Genomic DNA, 24,095 nt, shown 5'->3' on the forward strand with positions numbered 1-24,095 from the left:
GTGGCACTCACTTTCTGGCTGTTCTTTGAACAAGCTATTGCATCTCTCGGCTCTGGGCATTCTGGACTGTTCTCCCTCCTCACTGCTGTCTCCCAGTTTCCCTGGCTTCCCTTACGTCCCAACTAAAAATCCCATCTTCCACAAAAAGCTTTTCCTAATGCTCATTAATTTTAGTGCCTTCCCTCTTTTAATAATTCCCTGTGCATCTTGTATATAGCTTGTTTGTACATAATTGTTTGCTTGTTGTTTCCCCCATCAGACTGTGAGCTTCTTGAGTGCAGGGACTGTCTTTCACCTTTCTTTGTTTCCCCAGTGCACATCATAGTGTCTGGAACATGATTGACACTTAGTAAATACTTATTCACTAACTGACTGAGAATGAATTGAGGCAGGGAGTCCAATTAGGAGGCTATTGCAATAGTCCATTCCAGTGGTGATGAAGGCCTGAACTAGACTGGCAAGAAAAGGATAGAATGAGATGTTGTCCAAGTAGAATTGACCAAACTTGGTAATTGATAGAATGTGAGGAGTGAGAGAGAATGAAGAGTTGAGGATGGTGACACCAGGTTGCAGACCTGGACTGAGAGGATAGTGGTACCTTGTAAGGAAATAGGGAAGTTTAAAAGTGAGATGGGTTTAGCGGAGAGGGGAAATGATGAGTTCCATTTTGAACACCTTGTGGAAATTCTAATATTGCCTAATCTACAAGAAAAACCACTGAGGCGGAGCTCTGAGCCAATGGCACTTTATTAAAGGGTGCATGACCCCCTCTAATGAAGTGAACCTCAGATCTTCCTCATTCTCTGCGATGCCCCCTCCCTTCAGGGCCTTAGTTTTATACTGCTTGATACCCCAACAATAGAGGTGAAGCAAATCAAAAATACAGAATCTCATTGGTTGATAGACTTTGCCCTTGACCCTCTCAGTGGGTCTACACTCAATCCTGCTGGTGAACAAACAGGCTAGTGAGAAGATCTTAACAAACCTATCTTACTCTTTCAGGAGGTCCTACCAGGCAGATGAGCACACCTATGGTCCAGGCTGATGTCAAAACATCTATCTGGATGAATGGTAGAAAGGCAGCCCTCAGGCCAGTAACTAGGGTGACTCATTGGCCAAGTGCTAATGGTCATCTTCCCTTGTTGGGCAAGAGAGAGATGACAAGGGACAGAGGGGCAACAGAAATAGCTGGGGGCAGGGGGGCTTTCCATGTAATTGAGTCACCTCTGCTATGCTGGGCTTGGCCACCATAACAAGGAAAAACAAGATGGAGGTCCTCTAGCTAGCTTCCTATGATTAAGCAAGTGATCTTACAATCTTCAGTTCACACCTCTGAAGCCTAATATACAGAACTTATAATCATTATCCCTACAGAATCATATCAAACTGATTAATACTGATTGAATGGAAAAGGGTCCAGTTAACCATCTAACAAGATATCTATGGTACACACAGGAAGAGATGTTTCACAAGTAGCTGATGATGGGAGATTGTAGCTCAGGGAAGAGATGAAGGTTGAATATAAAGTTTTCAGAGTCATTTGTATAGTGATGATATTAGAACCCATGGGAGCTGATGAAATCACTGAGAGAGTATGTATTTAGAGAAGAAAAAAGAACCCAGGACTGAACCTAGGGGCATGCCACTGGTGGGCCATGGATGGTGATCATGACAAAACAAGGGGAGAGAATCTAACCAGGAAGAGAAGGTGGTCCACAGGGTCAAATACTCTAGAAAGATCAAGAAGAATGAATTATGAGAAAAGTCCATTGGATCTGGCAATTAAGTGAACATTGGTAACTTTGAAATGAGCAGTTTCAAACAAAGTAGATGCCATCCATTAGGGGAATGATTAAACAGGTTGCCATATCACTGAGCTCCTTCATGTGGTACAGTTTTACTCTACCATACTACAGAAGCCTGCTTATCCTCCACCCCGGGACTTCTCGTGCTTCATCCCTGAGGCCTCTCACTGTGATTTGATACCTCTTACAACCTGAATTTTAAGGAAAGTGACCTGGCCAGCCATGTCTTCATTCCTTTCTATATACAGAAGAACCTCGGTTTACGAATTTAATTTGTTCTGAGATTCTGTTGGTCATGTGATTTGTTTGTATTGCAAAGCAGATTTTCCTATAGGTAATAAAGTCAGATCATCAGTACCACATCCCCCAAAATATTCATATAAAAATAATTATTTATAATTTTAAGTGAGTTTTTTGTCCCTAATGTGCCTGAAGTACAATTCCAATGATTAGTATACAACATAAACTGAAAATAAAATAAATTAACCTGCACTTTACCTTTGAGAAGAGTCGTGACTGGCATGAGGGAGATGAGAAGCTGAAGGAGGAGGAGGAAGGATTATTGCTTGGAAGGAGAATCTCCTTCTATGAGAACACAGGGGATTTCAACATAGGGAGTATTCTCTCTTATGCTACCTTCACTAAATGTAAGAATAACACTACTGCCTTCACTTATTTTTCATTTTTTAGAATAACTTTCATGTTTTGACTCAATGATTTTTTCTTTATGTTTGCTTCTGACTAGGAATCTATCTAACAACACTTGTTTTTGATATTTTTTTAAGGGGTGGTGGTGGAACTTTTAAAAGATAGCTGCTTTGATTTGGAATTGTACTTTAAAAAAGTCATTAAAGCAAAAATTAAAAAAAAAAACACTTCCCTAGTTGAACATCTTTCCTTCATGAGCTGTTCAAGTCCAAACATGACGTTTGTACTGCAAATCTGTTCATCCTGCAAGACAAATTTTGTGAAAAATTTTTCCTTGTCCAGCAAAGGATACATAAACCAGGTTACTCATAAACCAAGGTTCTACTGTACTTGCTTCCCAACCCTATAGATTTTTTTCTACCAAACCCCTACACTGGTACTCCCCACCTTGATTTTCAGTTTCTTTTTATGTGTTTTCTTCTTCCATTAACATATAAGCTCCTTGAAAGAGGGTAGGGACTATCTTTCTTCTTATATTTGTATTCTAAGTACTTAACACAGTGTCTGGTGCATAGTCAACATTTTGATACAAAGTGAAGTAAGCAAAGTCAGGAAAACAACATACAAAATAATTACAACCATTAAATAGAACTATCACAGAAGAATTGAAACTTCATATCATGAAATTAGAGAGAAAAACGACTCAAAGAAGAAGAAATAGGAAGATCTCAGAAAAGTTCAGGGCTCATGAGTGTATAATGGCAGATTTTTTTGGGGGGGGTTGTGGATTTGCTGACCAGTCTTGCTAAATTTTTTTCTTCCTTTTAAAAGTATTGTTATAAGAGATGGCCCATGGGTAAGAGGAAGGGAAACGAACACAGGGGGAAGTCTAGTTGATGTAAAAACAAAAGAAAGAAATGAAAATCTATTTTTCAGAAAGAAAAGAACCATTTCAGTCAAGAGATGGAGTAGGAAGTCAAAGGGTCAGAGGTTGGAAAGTGAGTGGGATGTAAGAAAATGGAAGTGTTGAATGTAGACAGCTTTTTCTAAGAATTTGACTCTTAAAGGGAGGAGAGATATAGGATTATAGTTTAAAGGGATGTTAGGATAGTGAAGGTTTGTTTGTGAACATGAGGAGCGAGAGAGCTCCAGGCATCTGATAAAGCCAGTGAAAATACCCAAAAGTGAGAGATGGAGTTTGTTGTGAGAGAAATAGTAAGGAGTCCAGTGATGAAGAGTTGGTGGAGGTGGGTAAGGGAGGATTTGTATCAGTCATGTTCCTCCTTTTTGATGAGGAAGTGTTCATCTTTCCATGTTAATATTGTACTGATTTTAGTTTGTGTATTTTGAAAATCTGTTAGGGTTCACTTTATAGTTCCAAAAATGTACATGAAGACTGGTATTGAATGGATGTTATTGTTTCAAATGTGTTTTTCCCATTCAACTTTGATCATAGGATGCTAGAAAGTCTCTAAACATAGGTAGCCACAGATATCACTTTGACATTTTTTTTTTTTACCAGATGTGTATTGCTTAGAGAAGATCAAGATATTTATAGGTATTGTCTTCCTCCTTTGTTCAATGTAATGTTCAGATTCAAGCTCAAAGTCTTTGGTCTCTACCTTTCCATAGCGTATGTTAAAAATTTTACACTTAAAATTTCAAATGACATTTTATTATTGTTGGGTAAAGACTCCACAAGATGAAAGAGTCATCTAATGTGTCTTTTGGTGGAATCATATAGTTTGAAATCATCAGTATTTATCAATTGATGAATTAATAAGAGCCTTTGGGTTTCAAGTCCCTCTTTAATTTGGAAGTCATAATTATACTTGGGAGAGATGATAATAGATTTAAGCCTAGAACAAACTGTCTTCCTGAAAAAGGACAGATTTTATAAAACTATTGTGTTGGTAATGTGTTTTTAAGTAGAGACCAGTTTTCTGCATGAATATCAAATAGTATTCTCATTAAACTTATTTTGTGTATTTTGTATATTTTCAGGACAGAACTGAGTTAAAAGCTTTGTGACAATTAACAAAGGCTACCTACACATTATGGAACTTTTGGGCATCTTGTTTCATGATTTACCAAATCAATAATAAGTTGCTCTTTGTACCCCTGGGACTTCCGAACAAACGTTTTTTTTGTTCCTCATCCAATTTATTATTATTTTTTGTATGTTTATAGATTATTTTTTGTGATACAAACTGTGAGTATATAAAGTATCAAAACATGTAGTGGTTCTGTAAGTAGAGGGGTCATGAGTATTTTCATCATATCATAATATTATATAGTAGCATGCTTTGCTACCAGTAATTCCTGAGCTTATATGAAAGGCGTGTGCTACTATGAACTATTTCTGGCCCTGCTATTTCTTCATTGTTTCCAAGAAGTTAGTTTCTATTACCTCCCTTGAAGAAACCATCCGCTTATTCATTATATTAATACTACCGAAGCTTTCAGTTTCTGTCTTAATTTAACCTTGTGTTTTGGGTGTGTTGGATTTCTTTTTTTTTTTCTTTTTTTTTTTTTTTTCAGAGTCGAACAGGGGTTGAGCTTTATTTCAGGGTCTGGGTTATAAGTGCAGGGGGATCTTCCTTAGGAGGAAGAGGGGGAGATTTCCTAAGGAGGCTAGGATCTTAAGAGATTGGAAGTAGAAGTACAAGCGGGGAGAGAGGGGGAGGGGAGAGAGGAAAGAAAAGAAGTGGAGCCTACTGTCCTCTTTGGCTCCACACGTGCTAAGAGAGCTTTCAGGCTTCCTCAATCCTACTTAACCTTCAGCCACACAGTTTGCATCTCAATACCGTGCTGTTAGGTAACTAGGTGTGCTCCAATCCGGGACGACCTCGAGGGCAGGGAGACTCCACCCATCACGTATTTCCCGGGGAGAGGCGGAAATACCCGAGCTAGCCGAGCTAGCTCAGTCTAACCTTCTCGAATCCCCACTGTTCATGGAGGGCCTCGTAAGACTCTAAGATTTAGAAGTCCCACTTTTACCCGCCCGAGACCGTCCACACAGAATTGAGCTTCCAATCCCAACATATCCCCTTCTTTGTTTTGCACGGAGCGCACCTGGCTCTAGAGCAAACAGTGGCTGGAGGCTGAGTGGATTAGGAAGGCCTTTAGCATATGAGTACCCTACAACAAGACTTCATTCACACAGAAATCTGCAGCTAGCACAGCTGACAAAGGGAGGCATCAAATAAAACAAAGATGAAACTAAATGGCTGAGTTACAACAGGGGAAGTGCAATCAACTAATCCCAAAGCATATTTTAAGAGGAGCAGCTGGTGTAGGCGCCTTACATCACCACTCCCTTAATCTTGCAAATGGATCTATACAGGTGGAAAATTGGTCACCTCCTCCCCCCCCAAGTGTCTGAGTCTGTGATATCAAAGTCCTCCTTCAGCCGGTTCAGCCGGTGGAAAGAGATGCCTAGATGGGAAGCTGTCAGCAGCAGTGTCTGCGGTTGTGATGAGTGCTGCCTCCTCTCTGGGCAGCAAGGTTAAAGCTGTCAGCAGCAGGCTCAGGTGGTGTATGATCCTTCTCTGGGGTCTCTGGGGTGTGTTGGATTTCTTGACCTTCCACATGATCAGATATTTTCCAAATCCTCCTGTTTTAGGATTTCTCTCTCACTATCCATTTCTTTTACTTCTCAAGCCTCTATAGTCAAATTTTAGGTTGATATTGAATGGTTGACTTTGTCTTTGTTTTGACTTACTACCCTTACCCTTTGACTCATTGACCCTTAACTTTTTGCTTTGTGTTGGAGATTAAAAGCATCTAGAGTTTCTGATATGGTTTTGTTTCCTTCTTTTTTCCATGTCCAAGCTGGACAAGGGTTGGAGGACAAGATGCCTGTTCACTGGCTCTTGTTTGGGTAACTCTGGCCCCATAAAGGAGATGGTCAATCAAGGCTGTAGGAGTTGGGGTGGGGGTGAGGGGCAAGGACTGACTGAGACTCAGGACACAACTGAATTGGGAAAACTGAAGAATGTTGGAGAGGGAGGAAGAGAGTTGGAATCAGAAGGCCAGAGTTCCAGTCCTGGTTCTTCCAATAATTAACTATGTGATTTTGGGCAACTTACTTTAAAACTTTTTGGCCCCCAGTTTTCTTGATTGTATAATCAGGGTGATTTTGTAAGCTTTAAAACATCCTTTAAATATGTTATGATTAATATTTTTTTGCCACTATGATTGTTTCCATAGGCTCCATCTATGAACTCTCTGGAGTTGAGTGCTGTTTGTCCACTGGAGACCTCATAAAAGTCATCAAGATTAGTCTCAAGAAAGTGATCTGTAAGAACCCTGAAACAGGCCACATCACTGAGCTCTCTCCTGACTTCACAGGTGAACTGGAAACCTCTCCCTCCCTTCCATCCCCCACTATCTTCTCATTCACCTAAATGTGAGATTCTTCACCTGGAGACTGTGAACTTAGTGTTTGTGTTTTAAAAAATATTTCAATAACTGTATTTCAACATAATTGGTTTCTTTTGTAATCTTAGGGATTTTATTTTATGCATTAATAATATTATTCTGAAAAGGGATCACCAGCCTTAAAAAGAGGACCAAGAACCTATAAAAGGTTAAAGAATCCTGCACCAAATCCTAGCCTGTGCTCATATTCTAAGATGTATATATACATGTATGCATATGTACATACATGACTGAAATCAATGCAAGGTTTATTAACCACTTGCTATTTGCAGAGCATCTGCTAGGGACTGAGAGAATACAAAGATACAAAGATTTAGCCCTCGTTTTAGTTGGAGAGTCTGACACATGCACTGAGAATAGTAATGATTTATCATAATAATAATTGGCATTTATATAGCTCTTTAAGGTTTGCAAAGCACTTTACAAATATTATCTTATTTGACCCTCATAATAGGTGCTATCACCACCCCCATTTTACAGATGAGGAAACTGAGACGGACAATTTGCCCAGGGTCACCCAGCTACATAACTGTCAGAGGCAGGATTGAATTGACTTTAAGTCTCCCTGACTCCAGCTCCAGCCCTATACACCATGCCCCTTAGCTAACTCAATCATACCTGCAGATAACAGTAAAAACAGAATAATCCATGAAAAATAGATTCTAAAGCTACAAAGTAAGTACTCTGTGAGGCTTGAGGAGTAAGGGTCATTTCCAAATAGAATGAGTAAAGGTTTGATCTGGGCTTTGAAGGATGACTAAGGATTTAGCTTGTTACATGGGGAGGTCTGGAAGTTTCAGGCATAGGAAACAGCCTGAGGAAAGTTATAGGGGTGGGAAAGCACTCTCAGCATTTAATATCATATCCAGGAACATTAGGAGTGAAAGTGTGTTGGACACTTGGCAGGTGAATGCAGCCAGGGGCTCTGCCACACTAGGACATCTGACTGCCTCATTCTCTGTCTGCACAGGGTTCAGAAAAGTCTCTCTGTGATCCTCTCTGGATATCTCTGAATGTCTTTGTGGCTGGATAATTGATCCTGTCTTGACCTCTCTACCTGAACCTATATAATGATACCTTCGTGAATCCCTCTGTGCCTTGTTCTAAGGTTCTGTCTGGGCTGCTCCAGGCCAATCTCTGTGGCTCTGTCATAAGCTCTTCTCAGTCCTGCTGCCCCACCTCTTTCCCAAACTGCAGTTACCTCAGCAAACCAACCATACTTTGGTTCCTCCAAGGGATGTTTCAGTGATATTAACTCAATGACTTAATTCATTGACCCTCAAACTTCACCTGGATCTACTCTGCTCTTTCCTGGAAAATTTATTCCCAAGCTATGGGCAATGGGTTTTTCAGGGGGCAGAGAAAAAGAATGAACTGGTCAGGGTTGTGAGAATCCCATCTCTTTACTCTGTGCCCACTTGAATTGGAGGACTGCTCTTTTAAAAAATATATATTTTTATTTATTTCATTAAATTTTCGCAATTAAATATAAGAAAAAATTAACATTCATTTAAAAAATTTTTGAGTTCCAAATTCTCTCCCATATCCCTTGAGAAGGCAGTGTGAAGTCATACAAAACATATTTCCATCTTAGACATGTTGCAAAAGAATACACACACACACACACACACACACACACGAAAAATAAACTTTAAAAAGTATACTTTAATCTGCACTCAGAGTTCATCAGTTCTCTCTCTAGTAATGGGGAGCATTTTTCATCACTGGGTCCTTTGGAATTGTCTTGGATCATTATCTTGATCAGAGTAGCCAAGTCTTTCATAGTTGATCATCATACAATGTTGCTGTTACTGTGGACAATGTTCTCCTGGTTCTGCTCACTTCACTTTGCATTAGTCAATACAAGTCATCTGATGTTTTTCTGAAAGCATCCTCCTTTTCATTTCTTATAACACAATAGTATTTCATGACAATCATATGCCATGTCTTGGTCAGCCATTCCCCAACTGATGGGCATCCCCTTAACCTTAATTTCCAATTCTTTGCCACAACAAAAAGACCTGCTATAAATATTATTGTACACATAGGCCCTTTTCCTTTTTCTTTCATCTCTTTGAAGTATAGCTCTAGTAATGATATTGCAAGATTAAAAAGTATGCACAGTTTTATAGTCCTTTGGGAATAGTTCCAAATTGCTCTCCAGAAAGGTTGGATCAGCTTACAGCGGTACCAACAGTTTATTAGTGTACCTATTTTCCTTCATCTCCTTGAGCATTTGCGATTTCTGATAGATGTGAGATTTTACCTCAGAGTTATTTTAGTTTGCATTTCTCCAATCAATAGCGATTAAGAGCATTTTTTCATGATTATAGATAGCTTTGAGTTCTGAAAGTTTATTCGTACTCTTTGGCCATTTTTCCATTAGGGAATGGCTCTTATTTTTATAAATTTGAATCAGGTCTCTATATATTTGAGAAATGATGCTTTTATCAGAGAAACTTACTGTAAAATTTTTTGACATTACTTTATTGTCTGTTATCTTTTTTAACAAAATGTAGTTTCTCTGATTATTTCTAAGTCTATTTTTGCTTTTGCTTTGTCTGAGATCATTCCTACTCCTGTCTTGTTCAGCTGAAGCATAATATTTTGCTCCAGTCCTTTATCTGAACTCTCTCTGTGTCTCTGTTTCATGTGTGTCTCTAGTAAACAACATATTGTTGGATTCTGGTTCCTTATCCATTTTGCTAACTGATTTCCTTTTATGTGTGAGCTCATTCCATTCACATGCACAGTTATGATAACTAACTGTATATTTCCCTACATTCTATTTTCTTTCCTTTTTTTATTCTGTTCTTCCTCAAAAATCTGTTTTGCTTCTCACCACATCCTCCCTTAGTCCACCCTCCCTTTTGTAACCCCTCCCTCCCAATAATTTTAAAATTGTCTATGTTAAATACGTTTTCCAGGTTAGTTGCTCATCTGATGAGCTAGTGTACGTTTTCTTCTAGTTTTTCTTTCTTTCTACTTAGATTGTTTCTTGATGTCTCAAGGAGATCTTTTCTTCAGTGAATTTGCCTATTTTTTTTCCGTATAGCCCATTCTGCTTTTTAAGGAATTCTTTTCTTCAGTGAATACTTGTGCCTTTTTTACCAACTGGTCAATTCTGGGGTTTTTTAAGTGTTGTTTTCTTCAATATCTTTTACCAAGCTGTTACTTTTCTTTTCATAATTCTCTTCCTTTACTCTCATTTCTTTACCTAATTGTCCCCCTACTATTCTTATTTGATGTTGAATTTTTTTTTTAGCTATTCCTGGAATTCTTGTTGGGCTTGCGTCCAATTCACTTTTTTTTCCCTTTGAAGCTTCCCTTGTAGCTGTTTTGACATTGTCGTCTTCTGAGGCTGTGTCTTGATCTTCCTTATCACTATAGTAACTTTTTATGGTCAGGTTCTTTTTTGTTGTTGTTGTTTGCTCATTTTCCACCCTATTTCTTGATTTTGAACTTTATGTTAAAGTTGAACTTTCTTTGGAGTGTGGAGGAAGAAGGACACCATCTCAAGCATCAGGCTTTTTTTTTTTGTACTGCTGTTTTCAAAGCTAGTTCTGGGTGTTTGGAAGTTTTCGATGCTTCCAAGATGGTATGATCTAAGGAGAGGTGTCTTTACCTAGAAAAAGGTCCCTGATCCCTTGGAATTTCAACCAATATTCTGCAGTTATTGAAAATAGAATTTCTGTTTCTATCTCTTCCTGATGGACTTTGTTGGTAATATATAGAAATACTGATGATTTATGTGGGTTTATTTTATATGCTGAAGCTTTGCTAAATTTGTTAATTGTTTTAATTAGTTTTTTAGTTGATTCTCTGGGATTCTCCAAATATGCCAACATTTCCTCTGCAAAGAATGATAGTTTTGTTTTCTCATTGCTTATTCTTTTTCTTTTCTATTTTTATTTCTTGTTTTATTGCTATGGGTAGCATTTCTAGCATAATATTGAATAATAGTGGTGATAATGGATATCCTTGCTTCACCCCCTGATTGTATTGAGAAAGTTTCTAGTTTATCCTCATTACAGATAATGCTTTTAGGAAAGCTCCATTTATTCCTATGCTTTCTAGTGTTTTAATAGGAATGAGTGCTGTATTTTGTCAAAAGCTTTTTCTGCATCTCTTGAGATAATCATATGATTTTTGTTGTTTTTATTATCAATATGATCAATTATTCTGATAGTTTTCCTAATATTGAACCAGCCCTGCATTCCTGGTATAAATCCTATCTGGTCATAGTGTATGATCCTTGTGATACATTGCTATAATCTCCTTGCTAGTATTTTATTTTAAGTTTTTCATCAATATTCATTAAGGAAATTGGTTTGTAGTTTTCTTTCTTTGTTTTTGCTCTTCCTGGTTTAGGTATCAAAACCATATTAGTGTCATAAAAGGAATTTAGTAGGACTCCTTCTTTACTTACTTTTCCAAATATATACAGTATTAGAATTAATTGTTCTTTAAATATTTGGTAAAATTCACTTGTAAATCCATCTAGTCCTGGGGATTTTTTTCTTAGGGAGAATATTTATTTTTCTAAGATAGGATTTATTTTATACATATATATACATATATTATATTTCCTCTTTTGTTAACCTGCACAGTTTATATTTTTGTGAATGCTCATACATTTCACTTAGATTGTTAGATTTATTGATCTATAATTGGGCAAAACAGGTGGTAATAATTGCTTTAATTTCATCTTCACTGGTGATGCATCCACCCTTTTCATTTTTGATATTGGTAATTTGGTTTTCATCATTCTTTTAAATCAAATTAACCAATGGTTTATTTATTTTATCGGATTTTCATAAAACTAGTTCCTTGTTTTATTTAGTTCAATTTTTTTTCTTTTAATTTTATTACTGCCTTCTTTGCTTTTCAGGATTTCTATTTTGGTGCTTAACTGGGGATTTTTAATTTTTTTTGATTGCATACCCTATTCGTTGATCTGCTCTCTCTCTCTCTCTCTCTCTCTCTCTCTCTCTCTCTCTCTGTCTCTGTCTCTCTCTCTCTCTCTCTAATTAATATAAGCAACATGATGAGCTTTAAATGTAAAAAAGAGGATTTTATATTTGATCCTTAAAGGAATCAGGAACTATTGAGGTTTATTGATTGGTTGCTTTAGAAGGGAGGTTTGGGGAGGAGGGGAATGTTTTAATAAGTTCTGTTTTGAATGTGTTAAAAGTTCAAGATGCTTATGAGACATTCAGATCAAGATTTACAGGACAGAACTCAGTATTCTCCTCCCTAAACTCACCCTTCCCCCTCACCTCTCTAGCCAAGGGCACCATCATCTTCCTTCTAGTCAACCTCATTGGCAATGGAATAATTTTCAATTCTTCCTTCTCATTTGTCTTGTAGAGCCAGTTAGTTCCTGTGTCTTGTTTGCTCTACTTCCTCCATATCTCTTCCATCTCTCCTCTCTTCTTATACTTCAGATATTTTAGAGTTCAGACCCTCATTACCTCAACCATTACAATACCCTCTTCTCTCTTTAATCCACTCCTCAAGACAGCTGCCAAATCAGCATTCCTAAAGTGAAAGTCTGACTACATCAGTCCCTTGCTCAAGAAGCCTTACTCTTTACCATTTACTTTAGGGAAAAGTACAAACTCCTCTATTTAGCATTTTAGACTCCTCTTTCCAGGCTGATGACACACAATTCTTACTTTCCAGTCCCACCAACCTATTCATTGTTTCCCACATACAAAACCCCTTCTCTGTCTCTGCATAGACTGTCCTTCATACCTAGATGCTTTTTATCTCTTCTTCCAAGACCCTCACGCTCCCTTCAGTGCCCAGTCACCATGCCACCACCTTAAAAATGCCTTTCTTGATTCTCAAAGTCTCTACCCCAATCATTTTTGCATACTTGTGTTTTATATACAGAGTAATAGTAGCACTGTTTTTGGTATACAGTATTATGCAAATATATTTGCATACTACTATATTTGGTATACAGTAGTATGCAAAAACATACCAGTATTTTGCATACCAAATTTACTTATCTGTAAATATGTTGTAATAGGATGGAAGTTCCTCCTAGCTGCCTCCCAGCTCTCCTTCTGTTCCTTGGGGCAAGGATGGTTTCATTTTTGTCTTTTATCACCACCACCCACAACTGTGCCTGGTATGAATGATACCTGATTGATCACTAGGCGCAGCATTCCATATATATTCCATATATAAGTTGCTTCATTTGCAAATCCACACCTGGGGTGAGTTACACACTCTTGGACACGTGGGTACATTCATGGTGTTGCACATTCTTTTTGCTCATGCACGTCTCTGGCCCCCAGCTAGGTGTCTTGGATACCACAAGGCAAATAGAGGCCTGGCATCTAAGATAGATGATGATTCTGGGTCAGGTCAGTTCTGCTGGCTAATCTGTCCTGATAGGGGCTTGAATCACAGAATCTGAGAGTCAGAAGAGATCTCAGAAGCCATCCACTCTCACAGAATAAGGGAATCCTCAGCATAACGTTATGCTGGACAAGTCATCTCTGCTTGAAGATGACCAAGGAGAGGGAATCCACCACCACCAAGGCAGTCCATTACATTTGTGGGCAGCTCTGATTATGGCCAAATTTTCTCTTGACATCAAGCCTTGAATGACCCCTTTTCAACCTCTGCCCCTTGCACCTGGCTCTTCCCTCTGGGGTCAGACAGACTTTGCCCAGTCCACCTTCCACATAGTTGCCTTTTGGGTATTTAACGCAGCTCTCACATTCTATCTGAGTCTCCTTCCTCAGGTTGAACAAGCCCCATTATTTCAGCTGATCTTCCTGTCCCAAGACCCAGGGCCCTTCACCATGCTTTCTGCTTATCAGTGTCTTTGAACTGCGATGTCCACAACTGAACATGTTACTTCAGATGTAATCTGATAAAGGCAGACTACAGAGTGTTTCCCATCTCCTAAACCCAAGATTACATTTTCTTTTTTTGACTGCCACATCACATTGCTGACTCATATTGCATTTCCAGCCCACTAAAACCCCCAGCTCTTTTTTTCAGACAAAACTATTGTCTAGACAGAACTCTTCCATCCTGTACTTGTGAGGTTGGTTTTTTTTTTGTACTCAGTTTAAGGGACAGTGGATAGAGCACTGGACCTGGAGTCAGAGGGACCTGAGTTCAAATCCAGCCTCAGACACTCACTAACCTGTGTGACCGTGGGCAAGTCACTTAACCCTGTTTGCCTCAGTTTCCTCATCTGTAAAATGAGCTGGAGAAGGAAATAACAAACTATTCCACTGTCTTTGCCAAGAAAACCTCAAACTGGGGACATGACTGAAATGATTCAATAACAACCCAAGTTAAGATTGCATTTATCTCTTTGTAATTTCATCTTCTTAGGTTCAGCCTAATACTCTACCTTATCAATAACTTTTTGTATCCTGACTTTGTGTTACCTGCGTTTTTGATGGAAGGCAGCTGGTTGGTACAGTGTATAGAAAACTATGCCTGACATCAGAAAAACCTGAGTTCAAATCCAACCTCAGACAATTAGTAGCTGTGGGACTCTGGGCAAGTCACTTAACCTCTGTTTGCCTTAGTTTCCTCAGCTGTAAAATGGGGATCATAATAGCACCTACCTCCCAGGGTTGTTGTTGTAAGGGTCAAATGAGATAGTATTTGTAAAGCAATGATCCTGTTAAAAGGGACAATGAGCTCTGGCACAAACTGTTTTTAATGACGTATTGCCGGCCCTCTGTGATGACTGCTTCTCTTTCTAGATGTTCACTAGCCATCTTTCTCATGATCTATTCTGGACTTTTCCCAAAAATTGAAGATGAGCTTACTGGTGCACCATATTGAGGCTCTTGTTTTTTTGAAAGTCAGGACAACATTTGCCTTGCTCTAGTCTTGCAACATCTTTCCTATTTTCTAAAATCTCTCAGATCTTGCTGACAGTAACTCAGCAATCATATCCACCCATTCTTTTTGTGCCTGAGAAGATAGTCCGTTGAAGGCAAGTGACTTAATTCACCAAGGGGTAGCTAGTGCATCTCTTACTATCTTCTCCTGTTATTTCCAGAACAAAAGCACAGAGAAAACAGGAGTGAAATGAGAACCGAGAAGCTCTGTCTTCTCTCTGTTGTTAGTTCTCACTGTCTCCTCCACCCCAAAACAGCATTCCTACTTTTTCTTTGAGTCCTACCCAACATAGCCAGAAAAAACCCCAAACCTCAAACCTGCTTTAGTTGTTGTTGGCCTTACCTTGTTTTACCAGCTTTTTAACTCTAGCATTCACAATACAAGCTTTACCAGACTGTGCTATGCTCCTCTATTCATGCTGTTACATGCCTTGGCTCCCACCTTCTGTATAGATCTTTTACAAGCTAAGTCCCAGTGTTTAGGGCCCTGGGCTAGCACCGCGTGATATAGCCATTCTCTGCTGTCTTTTCCACAGGTTACTTTAGCTCAACTGTCAAACCTCAGCTCTATGGCACCCTGAACAAGTTAGTATCTGCTGCCACCAAAAACATGGCACTACCCATCTGCTTCAGCTCAGTACATGACATCGAAGTAGAGGGCAATGTGGTGCCTAGAGACCAGCCCCTTATGCTGATGGCTATGAAGATGTACCAGGGTATAAACTATGCCTGCTGCATGATGGACTCAGGAAACCATAACTGCACCATGTACCTACCTCTGTCTCTGCAAGGGACTTTTTACAACTGGGGACCAGACTTTCCACAGACTTTACTCCAAACATTGCAGAATCCTGTTCTGATGGATCAACCTTTCATCTGCCCCACTCTCCACTGGAACTCCCTGATCCTCCAACCTGAGTATGAGATTGATGCCATCATGCACAGTGAGTCCCAGGGATCTTTTAGGCTGGGTGGACAATCCTGGAGAAGGAGCACTGAAAGAAAGTGTGGAGGGTGAAAAATTCCACTCTTATCCCATATTCTGTTCCTGAACTCTAGCTGGTAAATGATAGAGGGCATGCTGGAATCCAGACACCATACAGGATGCCCACTGGTGGGCACCCTGCCTTCCCTTTGAGGTATAGGAATAAGGGGGAATTGTAAGCTCAGCTGGTACAATTTAAGTGGGTAGCACTAAGTCTAAGCACAATTTTCTCATCACTTGCTTTTCTAATTCTGGAACATGCTTTATGTGGGAGAAGCATTAGCTCTAGTCCTAGAATGACAAAGACCTTTGAATGGTCTTCCATATGCCAATGATGACTCCAGGAGAGGATGGCTGACACTGAACACAGAATAAGCCCCAGCTATACTATGCTTCCCATCTTCTCCTAGTCTCTCTCCTGCATGCCCCTTCTCCTTGCCACACCAGTTTGGTCCCAGGAAATCAGCCTCTTTGCATCTTCCTCAGGTTCCCTAACCACCATGGTGGAAATCCTAGTGTGATCTACTAACACCCATTTCACCTCTTTGCTCCACCGTGGAAGCACATCTCCTGAGAATCTCCCATGGGCAGCACATGATGTAATGTCACCCAGAGTGGAGTCAGGGAGGACTTGACCTTTGCTGGTGATTGGGGAAAAATAGCCCCAACAGCCCCCAACCTTCACCATGGGAAAGATAAGTGGGGTCTGAATCAGAATCCAAGTGATAATACAGTCTCCTGGCCAGGTGAGGAATCAGGGCTGCCTTGAACACCAGAACCCAGGGGGCTGAGATAGGCAGGACTTTCAGTTCAGAGCGCCTGCAGCAGAAAGCTCTATATTAGGAATATCTATGCAGAAAGGTGATGGCAGTGACTACTACTGCTAATACTTATATGGCACTTTAAGGTCTAAAAAACACTTTAATAGAGGTTACAATCTGTGAGGTAGGTGCTACTGATATTACTCCCATTTTACAGATGAGGAAAACAAAGACACTTGCCTGCGGTCACATAGAAAATATTCAAGTTCTTAAAGTACTGGAAGGGCTGACATAGCAATAATCACTCAATAAATATTTATTAGGCGCCTACTGTGTCCCAGGCACTGTGCTAAACACCAAGGATACAAAAAAAGGCAAAAGACATTTCCTGCTTGCAGTCTAATGGGAATATGGAAGTGAATGACCCCAAAGTAAATTCTCTTTGGTTTTTAAATATATTACATGGCTTACCCAACCTGGAACAGATGTATCTTTGTAATTATTCTTATCTTAAGCCAATATCAAAACAGTCCATCTATCATTCTTTGTTTTCCTCTTCATTGTTGTTTAGTCATTTTTCAGTCCCACCCAACTCATGACCTCATTTTGAGGTTTTCTTGGCAAAGACACTACAGCGGTTTGCCATTTCCTTCTCCAGATCATTTTATAGATGAGAAAATCGAGGCAAACAAGATTAAGTGACTTGGCCAGGGTCACACAGCTACTAATTGTCTGAGCCTGGATTTGAACTCAGGTCTTGAGTCCAGACCTGGCACTCTATCCTATGTGCCACCTAGGTGCCCAGCATTCCTCCTACTAATTCCTGAAGGAGCTTAAAAATTGCTAGGCAAGGTGGGTGGACCACAAAGCATGTGAGAGAGTATTGGAGGGGCATTAGTTCAGAGATTCAAGAGTCATTGGGTGTGGACATTTAGCCACAGGACACAAGGTAAATGACTTGAGGTGATGGCAGACACTGAACTGGGAGTCAGAATGAAAGACTTGACAAGACAGGACCAAGAGCTGAAGCCACCAAACAAAGCTGAACAGTGGTGAAGGCAAAGTCTTACACTTAGGGTTAAGGTTCCAACTGGAAGAGCATAGGGTGATGAGACATTGCTAATGTATGCAAAGAAGATGTGAGGGGTTCAGTGCATTAAAAACTCTGGGTGAGTCAGCTGGGTAACATGGAGACAAAATAATGTAATGCTATGTTAGACTTTCCAGGAGAAAGGAGGGAAGAAAAGTTTCAGTGTCCCCCACTCTGGTCAGGGGACCATCAGTAGTCCCATATCTGGAGTGTTCTGTTTAGTTCTGGGCACCACATTTGGACTCATCTTGAGTGAGTCCACAAAGATAGCAGAGGGCAAAGAGAATAAGCATATGCATGTATGTGTATATGTGTATAATGTATATATGTATATAAACATGTGTGTATGTGTATACACACACATACACACATGTTTATATGTATATAAACATGTGTGTATGTGTATACACACACATAGATACACATAGCACCTGGGGGAAAGGGAATAAACATGTGTGTATATATGTATGGTGTACATATGTGTGTAAACATGTATATGTGTGTGTGTATAATATGTATATATGTGTATACACAGATACACATAGCACCTGGGGGAAAGGGAATAGACATTTGTATGTGTGTATACATACATATGTATTCATACATGTGTATATGTATATATGTATAATATATATACATGTGTGTATATATATGTATCTGTGTATATAAGTGTAATGTATATGTATGTGTGTGTATAGAATTGACCATGAGCCTATCACTTGCTGTGTGCCGGTCAGTGTGCTAAGCACTTTACAAATATTATCTCACTTGATCCTCACAACAATCTGCAAGGCAGGTACTATTATTATCTCTGTTTTATAGTTGGGGAAGCTAAGACAAACAAATTAAGTGACTTGCCCAGGCTCCCACAGCTAGTAAGTATCTGAGTAGAACTCAGGTTCTCCTGACTCCAGGCCCAGAGCTCTAACCACCATGGCCAGATTGCTTCATTGCTCCAAACCTTAGTTTTTTCATCTCTAAGTGGGGAGAATAATCCTGGCATTTCCTTCTTTATAGGGTTGTTGTAAAGAAAGGGCTTTGTGAATCACAGAGAGTCTGGAAGAGGGTCCTGGAGGGGTCTCAAATTGGGGGATGACTAAGTCACTGGATGGGCCCCTTTCCTCCCCTCCTCGAATCTCCCTTCTTTTTGTCCCCAAGGCCTCCCAAAAGTGGTAAAGGGAAGGTGAGTGAAAAGCAGAGGAAACAGAGATAACAATATGGGCATCTACAGCAACTAGAGATTTCTGGAAACTGAACAGGTTCTGGATCCTGGGCAGCCTTACCAGGGCAAGAGATCCTTGGACACAACAGTATGTCACAAACCATCTAAGCCCATCTAGCTGAGTCCTAAAGTGTGAGCATTAAGTCACTTGGTCCATATAGTACAGGACTTGGGATTTAGAGTCAGAGGACCTTTGTGCAAAACCAATCTCTGCTGTTACTTCTTCTAAGACCAAGGGTACTCTTTTGGGCCTATTTCCATGTCTCTAAGATGAGGGGTTTGGAGTAGATGACTTTTAATATTCCTTCCACCTCTCATTCTTCCCATGGAAACTGTCTTTGGGTAAATTTCTTCCCCTCTAAGGGCCTCAATTTCCACCTCTGTAAAATGAGATGGTGGTTCTGACTTGACTTCTAAGACTCCTTCTAACTCCTCCATACAGTGTATTCTGCCTTTGAGGCCATTCCTTTTGAAAAGAGGGAAAGGGAAGCCTGGCCTGAGATGCTGGGCCTTCCTAGGATTAAGCTCACTTGGATAGGACCTGTCAGGGATGGGTAAAGATACTTCTTGTGTTTGTTGGTAGAGGTCCCAAGGTCTGACCCTCACCTCCCTCCACAGTGCGTACAGACATTGTGAAGATCCCATCTACCCTGGAAGTGGATGTGGAGGACGTCACTGCATCCTCGGATCATCATCAAGACTTTGTCAAACCTTTGCTGCTAAGTGACATCTTGGCCCAGGGAGGGCCTTTCCCAATGCGGGTAGTGATCCTAGATGTCCCCGATGGTCCCCCTCTCTTTCAAAGGTCCCTGAAGAAGGGAGAGGAGCTCATGATTCATGGCCCAGCCTCCCCACCATGGCGGGTATTGGCCTCCAGCAGGACCCGGAAAACCTCCCGACATTTCTTCATCTCAGGAGCCTACCAGGGCAAACTGAGGCGCCGGCCCCGAGAATTTCATACGGCTTTTGATCTCCTGGCTGCCTTGGTACCTGGCTTTCCACTCTGTGTGGTGGCCACACAAGACTGGGAGGGTGAGGAGGGTGACTCCACTTGCCCTTCCCTTTTCAGAGGCGACCGAATAGAGGTGTTGGGGAAAGACAAGGGCCCCGATGGGGAGGTTCTGGTCTGTAATCGACTGAGTGATCTGGTTGGGGAAGAGGAAGAGGAAGAAGAACAGAGAGAGGAGAAGGAACAGCTCTTGCTCCCCATCTACTCCTCTTGCGGTTTTGTGGAAGAGATGAGCGATGGGAAACGCTACAGTCTGGCCAAGCTAATGACCCAGGTCCCACTACCCTGTGAGGTCAAGGTCTTGGGCAAAGACCCCTCCCTTTCTGAGGATCCACTGCCCTCTTTACTTGGCCTACGGCTAGAGGAGAAGATCACCGAGCCCTTCCTAACCATCAGTCTATCCACCGACCCCAGAACATGCTTTGAGATCCCCCCCAGATGGCTAGACCCAACTGTGGTGGTGGTCAGCGAGCCACTGGAGAAGCAAGGAAAGCCATTGTCAATCTCCACAGTGGAAGAACTGACAGATGCCTTCTACTACAAACTTCAGACCTTGCAAGACAGCGGTGCCCAGGCCCCTCCACCCAGGCCCCCCAAAGCCAAGCAAAAGTGCAGCAGCTCAGCCAAGGTGAGTATCTGAGAGTTCCAAGGTATGGACTGGTGGGTTGGAGAAGGATTTTAATGATCAGAGGAGTGAGGAAAGACTACTCCAGGGATGAGGGGTGAAGTGGATAATATGTGGAAAGTCCTAGAGAGGGTGAGAGAGAAATGTCACAGACTCCTCTGTCCTCACTGCCTAAAGGCCAGTATATTTCACTTCACCCTTCCCCTTAGGATTTTCTGGTGCGCTTAAGGGGGTTGAGGGGTATCTACTTTATGCCATTGCCTCAAACCCGCACTTTTTGTATTCCCCTGATTTTAGGGGTCCCACCTACATTCCAATTCCATTTACTCATATTAGCTTTTATAAAGAAATATTTGCAGTAACAAACATATAAACATTATCCCCTTGATATGGAGGAAGGGCATAATTCCCCCTATACTACCACAGTCTCTGGAGAGGGGAGTGGGGTTAGGTTCTTATTTTAACTTAGTTTCTATATAACTTGGTCCCACCAAGATCCAAGTCTGAAGCCCCCCTAGACCTGGGTTTTCTAAGCAATGGAAGCAGGGAGTGGGGTGATTGAATTTCTTTGGCAGCAACATGAGGATAGGCTAGAGAGGGCAGAGACAGAGGCAGGCAGACCAATTAAGAGGCCATTGCAGGTCTCCGGAGGAGAGGTTATGAGAATGTGAAATAGGCACTGAGAATGGAAAGAAGGGGACAGGTGGAGAAAAAGATTGTTGGAAGGGTCTGAAAACTGATTGGCTATGGGGAGTCACTGAATCATAGATCGGCTCAGAGGCCTTTCACTCCCACACCCCCTTGTTTGAAGGAAACTGAGGTCCAGTGGGGTAGTGGATAGACTGATGCCCCACAGCTATTAAGAGGGAGAACTAGAATTTGAATTCAGGTCCTCTGGCTAAAGATCCAGGACATTTTCCACTATACTGAGTTACCTCTCAAAGATGTCTGAGAGTTTGCCACCTGAGTGGCAAGATGGTACTATCAGTAGAAATAGGGAATTTGGGAAGAGGGACAGGGTTGGGGGAGAGTTTTGAACACATTAATTTTGAGTTGTTAGTGGGACATCTGGGTGGGAGATATCCAGCAGTCTGTTTGAAATGGGACACTGGAGATCCATACATCTATCAACAAGCCTTTATTTAGCACCCACTGTATGCCAGGCACTGTTCTAAGCGCAAATGATCCAAAGAAAGACAAAAGACAGTTCCACCCTCAAGGACCTTCCAATCTAATGGGTGAGACAGCATGCAAACAACTCTGTACAAATAAGATGGTGACAGAATAAATGAAAGAAAGTGCTAGCAACAGGAGTCTTCAAGGAAGCCAGGGTGGTTAAGAGATGGAAATGAAGAGGAAGAGCGTTCCAGGCATGGAGAACAACATGAAGACAGTAGATAGATTGTCATGTGCAAGAGCAGCAAGCCAAGGTATCTGGGCTATAGAGTGGGTATGTTCTTATTTCAGTCCTGTTCAACTCTCCATTACCCCATTTGGGTAACTTCATTCTTGGCAAAGATACTGGAGTGGTTTACCATTTCCTTCTCCAGCTCATTTGACATATGAGGAAACTGAGGTAAACAGGGTGACGTGACTTGCCCAGGGTCACACAGTTAATAAGTGTCCGAGGCCAGATTTGAACTCAGGAAGATGAATCTCCCTGAATCCAAATCTAGGGCTGTAACCACTGAACCCCCTAGTAGAGGGGACTAAAGTATATGAAGACGGAAAAGGTAGTAAGGGATCAGATTGAAAAGGGTTTTAAATAGAGGAGGAGTTAATATATGACTTAGAAGTAATAGGGAGCCACTGAAATTTGAGTAGGGGTGGGTGACATGGTCAGACTTTTACTTAGGTCTCAGGAAAATTGCATTGGCAGCTGAATGGAAGGTGAGCTGGTATGGAGAGAGAAATGAGGCAGTGGTCCAGGAGAGAGGTGATGATGATGAGCTAGTGTTGTACTTTTATGAGTGGGAGAAGGATCAAACACAAGAAATGGTGTGAATATAGACATGACAGTAGTTGACATCACTCTGGATACTTGAGGTAAATGCAAGGGAAGAAGAAAGGATAAAATAGAAGTCATGATCATGGGTGACTGGGAAGCTGGTGGATACCCTTGACAGTAATAGAAAATTGGGAAGAAGGGGAGGGTGAATTCTGTTTTGAATATGCTGAGTATGTTCAGGGAGGGGTTTGGTGGTGCTAATACCTATTTGGCTGTCATGGATGTAAAGGTGATAGTTGAGGCCATGGGAGTAAATGAGATCACCCAAGTAGGAAGAGGACCAAGGAAGGACAAGACAAAGCCTGTGAGTGGAGGACCACATTCAAAGGGTGGGATGCAAAGCTGCTGAAGACCAAAAAGGAGAGGTCAAAGAGGTAGGGAGAGAGCCAGGGAAAGGCAGGGCCCCAAAATCCTAGGAGAAGGGAGGTATTCAGAAAGACGGTTCAAGGACAGTGGAAAAAAAATACCTTTGGATTTGGTAGCTAGTACATCACTGGTGACTTTGGATAAGGCAATTTCAGGAAAATGAGGGGGCAAAAACCAAATCAAAGGACACAGAGTAAGAAAGCTGAGGAAGCCAGCTTTGTAGGAGTTTGACCCACAGGTCAAGGTATCAAAAGAATGATACTTCAGGGGAACAGTGAGGCCAGGTTCTCTAAGGACTTTCTTCCTGGCTCTTTCCTCATCCCTTTTCCTCTTCTTCCTCCCATTCCTTTAAGGCTACAGCTGTGAGGGCTCAGTAAGAGACCTCACAGCGCAGACTTTAGAAAAACTGGCCCTGACCCCACCCATCTGCCCCCCAATTACATCATGCCCAACCTCTTGAAATGCCAGCGTCTTCTAGGCAGGCAGACCCACTCTCTGATTTTCATGAACCCTACCCCCTTGACTTTCATACTTTTATCAGACTTCATTGCTTGATTTTAATTAATCCCACTCACCTGCTTTTTACTTGGGCCTGTGGCCTGGTTTCCTGGACTGAGGCTGATCTGGCAGCTCTTCTCTCTCATCCACAGCCTAATCATCCCCTGGAGCCTGGGAGAAAGGTCTCAGCGCAGGTGCCTGAACTCCCCACCAGAAACATCAAACACTCCTTCTTGCCACAGGCCTCCAAGAGCTGCTCAAACCTGTACAGCAAATCCTCCAAAGTTCAGAAGCCACACGTGCAGAGTTCCGGTATGTCACTAGTGCCCTCTCCTGGGGCCCAACCTCACGATGGCCCCACCAAGGGTTCCCCAAAACTGCCTCCTCCTTTCCACTTATTTCCATCTAAGACTGTTGGGGGGGAGTAGGTGAGGAGAGTTGGTAGGATCCAGAGCCAGGATCGGAAATGTGGACTGACACTCAGCTGGAGACTCCCTCTTGTGTATTCCCTGAGACAGCCCTTTGGCAATCTAGCAAAGACCACGGGGTCTTTCTCAGAATTGTTTTTAAACATATAAAATAAAAATGCAAGGGATTACAAAGAGAACCAATTAGATGCATTTATCAAGCTAGCTGACAAAGCAAATTCCCAACTCCAAGTTAGCAACACCTGCTGTAGAGCGGATTTCAGACCCATTCAGGACAGTAGGGTGGCCTCTCAGCAAGGCACAGATCCCTAAGTTCAGGTG

The 24,095-nt window shown here is 41.4% G+C and overlaps 1 protein-coding gene across 3 annotated transcripts in view; it reads left to right on the forward strand.

Annotated features, from left to right (window-relative positions):
- The window catches only part of THEMIS2 (thymocyte selection associated family member 2), a 52,509-nt gene that overhangs the window by 26,212 nt on the left and 2,202 nt on the right, over nt 1-24,095 (forward strand). For 2 of the 3 annotated variants that reach the window (XM_072609531.1, XM_072609529.1), the window contains exons 2-5: nt 6,666-6,806; nt 15,319-15,726; nt 19,459-20,477; nt 23,499-23,658. In XM_072609531.1, the coding sequence (XP_072465632.1) occupies nt 6,666-6,806; nt 15,319-15,726; nt 19,459-20,477; nt 23,499-23,658 (1,728 nt within the window). The remainder of the gene's footprint in view (nt 1-6,665; nt 6,807-15,318; nt 15,727-19,458; nt 20,478-23,498; nt 23,659-24,095) is intronic. The other variant, XM_072609530.1, reaches the window with a different exon arrangement.

The sequence above is a fragment of the Notamacropus eugenii genome, chromosome 5 (assembly GCF_028372415.1).
Source record: "Notamacropus eugenii isolate mMacEug1 chromosome 5, mMacEug1.pri_v2, whole genome shotgun sequence".
Classification (NCBI taxonomy): domain Eukaryota; kingdom Metazoa; phylum Chordata; class Mammalia; order Diprotodontia; family Macropodidae; genus Notamacropus; species Notamacropus eugenii.